Source organism: Gossypium arboreum, chromosome 11, assembly GCF_025698485.1.
Source record: "Gossypium arboreum isolate Shixiya-1 chromosome 11, ASM2569848v2, whole genome shotgun sequence".
NCBI lineage: Eukaryota > Viridiplantae > Streptophyta > Magnoliopsida > Malvales > Malvaceae > Gossypium > Gossypium arboreum.
Genome location: NC_069080.1, coordinates 87,279,559 through 87,287,285, shown reverse-complemented (window position 1 = coordinate 87,287,285; position 7,727 = coordinate 87,279,559). Strand labels below are relative to the sequence as shown.

The 7,727-nt window shown below is 36.0% G+C and overlaps 1 protein-coding gene across 1 annotated transcript; it reads left to right on the top strand.

The window, feature by feature from the left end:
* The first annotated feature begins 439 nt into the window (after positions 1-439).
* Positions 440-2,264, top strand: LOC108475177 (uncharacterized). The gene is made up of 4 exons (XM_017777165.1): positions 440-614; positions 1,201-1,782; positions 1,849-1,905; positions 2,014-2,264. The coding sequence occupies exons 1-4, from the start codon at positions 440-442 to the stop codon at positions 2,262-2,264; spliced, it is 1,065 nt and encodes a 354-aa protein (XP_017632654.1).
* Positions 2,265-7,727: the final 5,463 nt, after the last annotated feature.

Genomic DNA, 7,727 nt, shown 5'->3' with positions numbered 1-7,727 from the left:
AATAGTCAGACCACACATACAAGCTTAGTAAGTCGAGTTGAAATCGATAATGTTTTAGATTTTGCAAATAGTTGGACGGTTTGATGGATTACCCACTAAAGATCCAAGACTGCATTTAAGACATTTCCTAGATGTCTATGACTCATTTAGACAACAAGGTGTTCTTGAAGACACTTTGCGGCTTAAGTTGTTTCTATACTCTTTGAGAGATCGTGCATGAGCATGGTTAAATGATTTTCCATTGGGAGCAATAGCATCATGGAATGATCTTTTCCAGAAATTTTTGCCACAGTATAATCCACCAAATATGAATGCCAAACTTAGAAATGACATCAAATCTTTTTGACAATCGGAGGATGAATCACTATATGAAGCTCGAGAATAATTTAAAGAATTACTTTGGAAATGTCCAAGGCATGAATTCCAGAACTAGACGCAGATGGAGATATTTTGTAAAGGTTTGAATGTGCATACAAGGACGGTAGTTGATGCTTCTGGAAATGGTACCTTGTTAGATAAATCTTATAATGAAGCATTTGAGATTTTGGAAAAGATTGTCAACAATAATTATCAATATCCTACCACGAGAGTTGGGATGGGTAAGAAAGCTGCTGGTACCATATATCTTGATGCAATCACTTCGTTGACAGCCCAGTTATCTTCTTTAGCTAATATGATCAAATTAATAAAAAGGTCCATTATAGCCTAGGAGATGAAATCAGCCGAACTATCGTGTGTTTATTGTGGTGAAGACCATGTGTTTGATGAATGCCCTTCAAACTCAATATCAGTATACTTCATGGGTAAGTTAAATTGAAATAATAAGCCCTATTCCAACATCTACAATCCATGGTGGAAGCAGCATCCGAGTTTTAGTTAGAATAATCAAGGTGAGGGGAATTTAAACAATGTGGGGAGACAGAATGATAATAGTGCACTGCTTGGTTATAATCATCCTATGCCAAGGAAAAATGTTCAACAACGTTAAGCAACATCTTCTACTTTTATTGAAGCCTTGTTGAAAGAATATATGGCCAAGAATGTTGTAATTTAGATTTAGGCTGTGTCCTCCAGAGCTCTTGATAATCAAGTAGGGCAGATAGCGAATACTTTAAATTTAAGGCCACAAAGAGTAGTGCAAAGTGATACCGAGAATTTGAGAATACAAGGGAAGGAATAGTGCAAGACCATCACTTTCAGAAGTGGGAGACAATCATGGAAAGAATTTAGAAGCAACTGACAAGCATATTACACTTGAAAAGGGTAAACAGTTGAATGTTGTAGTAAAATTAGATCATGTTGCCAACAAAAATGTCACAACAAAAAAATATCAACAATCTAATGGACGACCACCTTTGCCTTTTTCTCAGCAATTCCATAATCCTAAACAGGATGTTCAGTTCAAAAGATTTTTGGATGTTTTGAAGGAACTCCATATCAACATAACGCCAGTGGAAGCTTTGGAGAATACGCCCAATTATGTGAAGTTTATGAAAGATATACTGTCAAGGAAGTCCAAATTGGGAGAATTTGAAACTGTTGCTCTCACTGAAGGGTGCACAATAATGTTGATGAATAAGTTAACTTCAACATTGAAGGCCCCAAGGAGTTTCACTATCCCATGTTCAATTGGAAATCATTATGTTGGTAATGCATTATGTGATTTAGGAGTGAGTGCAAATCTAATGTTGATGTCTATTTTTAGGAAACTGGGAATTGAGAAAACAAGACCTACTATAGATACGTTGCAACTGGCTGATCGATCGTATGCACATCCGGAAGGTAAAATTGAAGATATGCTAGTAAGAGTAGATAGAATTATTTTTCCTATAGATTTCCTTATTTCAGAATGTGAAGCTAACCAGGATGTACCAATTATTCTTGGAAGACCTTTTCTTGCTACTGGTAGGACTTTATTTGATGTATAGAAAGGCGAACTGACCATGAGCATAAATGATCAACAAATTACTTTCAATGTATTTTATTCCTTGAAATGTGTTTATGAGAATGAAGAATACCACACCATTGGGTTGATAGAAACAACAGTAGAGGAAGAGTTTGAAAAATTTTGCAACAACAATTCTGATAGTGATGAAGACTCTCTTGAGTGGAGTGACACAGTAATTTTTGAGGACATTGGTGAACTTATGAAAGCCAAGCAGTTTGTAGATAGACTAGGGAAGAAGTTTGAATCATTGAATTTATCAGATCACTCTTTTAATCCTCCTAAACCTTCTATTTGGGAAACAACAACACTTTTCTAGTAGTAATGTAATGCCCCCACGCCCGAAACCGTCGCCGGAGTCGAGCTTGAGGGGTTACCGAACATAATTTATCAAATTAAGAACTTCAAATCATTTGTTTCTACATTCACAGCTTTCTAACTACCCACGTCACAGTTACAAGAAAAATCATATCTCGAGTTACGGAAACTCAAATCAAGATCCGTAAATTTTCCCTAAATCTAGACTCATATATCTATTTACTAATTGTTTTCTAGAATTTTTGGTTGGGCCAATTAGTACAGTTTATTAGTTAAAGTCTCCCCTATTTTAGGGTTTGACTGCTCTGACATCTGTGTATTACGAATCAGATATCTCTCTATACAAAATTTCAATGACTACGAGGTTTGTTTTTCTTAAAACTAGACTCAATAAGGAATCTTTAATTATAAAGAAAAACTTCTAATTATGTTTTTAAAATTTATTATGAATTTTTAAATTCAGAACAGGGGATCCAGAAATCATTCTGGCCCTGTTTCAAAAAAGTTTAAAAATCTCATAAAATATATTTTATATGCCTATTTTGTTCAATCCACATGAAAATAGACTCATTAAGCTTAAATTTCATAACTTACTCATTATTTAGTTCCATTTATACTATTTTTAGTGATTTTTCAAGTTCATATCATTGCTGCAGCAATATTCTATTTTATGGCAAGTTTCATGTTTCCATGAATTTTTATGAACTAGATAACCTATTAAACTTCCATAATATCAAACATGATCTAAATTAGCCATCACCATGACTTATCAATATCAAACATTTTCTCGACCAAACATGCCCATATCATAAAATTATTTACACAAAATAAGTATATCGCTATACATGCCATACTTAAGTTTTACAAGCCATTTACCCAGATGAAAGTCCTTTGGATAGTGTGATCGAACCTTCGACCCGTCCCGATTCCCGAGCTAGCTTGTTCAAAACTACAGTAAATAAAGAGGAGGGAGTAAGCATAAATGCTTAGTAAGTTCATATGTAAATAACAAGTAACATAACAATACAAATATACCAAACAACTTTAGCATGGTATCACCAAAACATATGTCATATTTCTAAACATCATTCATCATCTTAACACCCTATCGTTGTTGCATCTATTATCAACCCGAGGGTTAAGAACATACCTGACCAAAGTTTCCATTTCACAACACTTACCAAAACGTCACTTGTATCTTAAGTGTTCTTCCATTTCACTAGAAATTTCACCCGTTGAACACATCAGAATACAACTCGGATACACGGATAATTTGCACATAAGTGCCTCATATGTAATCAAGAAATCATGTAACCCGCCCCTAAGTGAACTTGGACTCAACTCAACGAGCTCGGGTGTTCGCATCCATAAGTGAACTCGGGCTCAACTCAACGAGTTCGAATGCCTAGTTACATCTCACGAACTCAAACTCAACTCAACGAGTTCGGGCATTCGCATCCATAGGTGAACTCGGACTCAACTCAACGAGTTCGGATGCTCAACCATCCTAGTGACATGTCACTTGTATCCTAATCTATTCCTAAGGTTCAAACGGGCTTTTTCCCTCGATCTCACATTTGTCGTCTTCCATGGAATATCGGAAACGATACTCGGTAGCAATTCATATTTATCAAGTAGTAAACATGATTTGCATATTACTCAACATTAAACACAAAGCATAATATTTCATGATTAAAAATCAGCGTATCATATAATTAACATCAATAACTTAAAAATAACAATTATGCTACATTATTTACACATGAACTTACCTTGGTACCAAAAAATAAAGATTTTGCAATTTAGTCCACAATCTTTTCTTTTCCTCGATCGCGACTTGAATCTCGTTTCTCTTGATTATGGAGCTTGGAAGCTTGAAACAAACCCTAGCTATGGAGAACCCTTGAAATTTTGGCCTAATGAAGAAGATGGACAAAATTGGCTTTTAATTTTGTTTTAATTCATTTTAATAACTAAATGACCAAAATACCCTTACTACTTAACTTTCCAAAAATTCCTTCCATGTCCTAATTTTGTCCATGAACTTAAAATTGGTCAAATTGCTATTTAAGACCTCCTAATTAATATTCCAAAACAATTTCATACTAAAAACTTCTAGAATGCAAGTTTTGCAACTTATTCGATTTAGTCCCTACTTTCAATTTAAGCACTTTAGGCATAGAATTTCATCACGAAATTTTCACACAATCATGCAATCATATCATAATCATCAAAATAATTATAAAATAATTATTTCTATCTCAGATTTGTGGTCACGAAACCACTATTCCGATTAAGCCCTAATTCAGGATATTACAACTCTCCCCCCCCCCTTTTAAGGATTTTCGTCCTCGAAAATCTTACCGGTAAACAAGTGTGAATATTGGTTTCTCATAGTTTCTTCAGGTTCTCATGTAGTCTCGTCTACCCCATGCTTTTGCCACAACACTTTCACAAGTGCAACACTTTTATTTCTTAGTTGTTTGACTTCTCGAGCTAAAATCTTAATCGGTTCTTCTTCATAAGTCATATCCGGTCGCAGTTCAATTTCTGTCGGTGAAATTATATGTGAAGGATCCGAACGATACCAGCGTAACATAGATACGTGAAACACATCATGAATCTTCTCTAATTCAGGTGGTAACGCTAGCCGATATGCTACCGGTCCAACTTTTTCAATTATTTCATACGGTCCAATAAAACACGGACTTAACTTGCCCTTTCATCCAAATCTAAGGACTTTCTTCCATGGAGACACTTTCAAAAATACCTTATCACCAACTTGAAACTCCATTTCTTTTCGTTTCAAATCTGCATAAGATTTTTGTCTATCTGAAGTAGCTTTCAAACAATCTCGAATCACTTTCACCTTTTCTTCGGTTTCTTTTATTAAATCAACTCCATAAATCTGATTTTCCTTGAGTTCAGTCCAATACAATGGTGTCCGACATTTACGACCATATAATGCTTCATAAGGTGCCATATTCAAACTCGTCTAATAACTATTATTATAAGCAAATTCTACCAATGGTAAGTATCTTTCCCAACTATTTTGAAATTCCAATACGCAACATCTGAGCATGTCTTCAAGAATCTGAATTACTCTCTCTGATTGTCCATCAGTTTGTGGATGAAAGGCAGTGCTGAAATTTAACTTTGTACCTAATGCCTCTTGCAACTTTTGCAAAAACCGTGAGGTAAACCTCGGATCTCTATCCGAAATGATTGACAAAGGTATCCCATGAAGTCTAACAATCTCTGGATATACAATTCAGCCAACTTATTAAGAGAATAATCAGACGCATTCGAATAAAATGAGCCGATTTAGTCGATTCATCAACTATTTCCCAGATGGCATTTTTCTTCCACGAGTTAACGGCAACCCTGATATAAAATCCATAGTAATCCTATCCCATTTCCATTCAGGAACCATAATAGGCTAAAGTAATCCCGAAGGTACCTGGTGTTCAGCTTTCACTTGTTGACAAACTAAGCACTTTGATACAAACTCGGAAATATCTCTTTTCATTCCACTCCACCAGTACATTTTCTTTAAGACATTATACATCTTCGTTGTAACACCCCGAACCCGAGACCGTTGCCGGTGTCGGACACGAGGGGTTAACAAGCCAAAACCACTTATAGCACCGACCAACTTGACATTCCCAGGCAAGCTGGAAAACAGCATCACTGTTTCCTTAAAAAGCATATCTCGAGTTACAGAACTCGGAAACTGATTCCGTAAATTTTCCCTGAATTTAGACTCATATATCCATCCCTGGATTTTTTTTCTAGAATTTTTGGTCGGGCCAATTGGTACAGTTTATTAGTTAAAGTCACCCATGTTACAGGGGTCGACTACACTGACCTTCGTGCGTTACAACTTGAATATCTCTCTGTACAGGGTTTAAATACTGATGCTGTTTGTTTCTAATGAAACTAGACTGAAAAATGAATCTGGAAATATAAGGCATGACTTCTAATTCATTCTGAATAATTTATGGTAAATTTTCAAAGTCGCGACAGGGGACCCAGAAACCGTTCTGGCCCTGTCTCACGAGAACTTTAATATCTCTCAGTATACTGTTCATATGATCGTTTCGTTACTTTCATATGAAAATAGACTCGTCAAGGTTCGATCACATAATTTATTCACTATTTAACATCATTCCTACAAATTTTGGTGATTTTTCACATCCACGTCACTGCAGCTGGCAGCCTCTGTTTTTAAGGTAGGCTTTACCTATATTGTAGTTCCCATGGACCAACTATAGTCTAGTCATACTTAGGTCCACATATGATCATATTTAGCCATTCCAATGGCTGATCATGTGACCAACACTCTCATTCCAAACCATAATCACATCATGAAACCAAATATAATTACAAACCACATATGGTCAAATTCCATACTCCACTTTTACGAACCATTTTCGCATGGCCGCACACATATACATCACAAAGTACTTAAAAACAACCGAGGGTGGTCCTATACATGCCATATCCAAAACTCAACTAAAGGAGTACCAAAAAGGGCTATGATAGTGTGGTTGACTTCAACTTCTATGATCCCGAATCCGATCGCTAACGAACAAAATCTATAAACAGAGAAACAAAGAAACGGAGTAAGCAATTTATGCTTAGTAAGTTTCGAGCCATAATATACACACAACCAAAGCATAGCATTCAAGTAGCTAAACAATAATTCATATGCACAATTTCTCAAAGACATGCTTACTTCACAATCCCAACTCTTATATTCATACACAAATAACGGCCTAGTTAATGCCGATAGCTCATTTATCATTAGAGCGAATATTCATACGACTTACTCATAGTGTGCGAAAGCACACAAAAAACATACCTTGTTGTTGGGAATTTCACAAGTGCATTAACTGAAAATTTTCCAGCAAGTTCAAAGTTCTCGAATCACATACCTTCGGAGTTTATCCGGATATAGCTACTGTTCAAACGCCTTCGGGACATAGCCCGTTATGGTAACCCTTTAAAGGCCTTCGGACTTAACCCGGATATCACAATTTGCACAATTGCCTTGAGCTTAGCCGGGTATCATAACTCGCCCAATTGCCTTGGGCTTAGCCCGATATCATAACTCGCACAATTGCCTTGGGCTTAGCCCGATATCACTCGAACATTCATACACATCTTTGTTTCAATTTCATAACACAACTTTTATGCACAATTCACTTAGCAAAATATCATTTTGGCTCAATGGCCACATACAAAGGCACAATTTCGATTGTTTATTACTTCATTCAATCGAATCAAAATCTAAGTTTCGATACTCGAAAACTTACCTCGGACGTGGTCGAACGATTTCGACGGCTATTCGACGACTTTTTCCTTCCCCTTATCGGATTTAGCTCCCCTTTGCTCTTGAGCTTAATTTAACAAATAAATTGGTTTTATTATTTGAGCATCGAAAGAGGAATTCAAGATACCT

Coding starts and splice junctions, on each gene's coding strand:
- LOC108475177 (XM_017777165.1), top strand. CDS start 440: ATGGAGATATTTTGTAAAGGTTTGAATGTGCATACAAGGACGGTAGTT. Junction 1,783..1,848: donor ATCGTATGCACATCCGGAAG/GTAAAATTGAAG, acceptor TCCTTATTTCAG/AATGTGAAGCTAACCAGGAT. Junction 1,906..2,013: donor AAGACCTTTTCTTGCTACTG/GTAGGACTTTAT, acceptor ATGAGAATGAAG/AATACCACACCATTGGGTTG.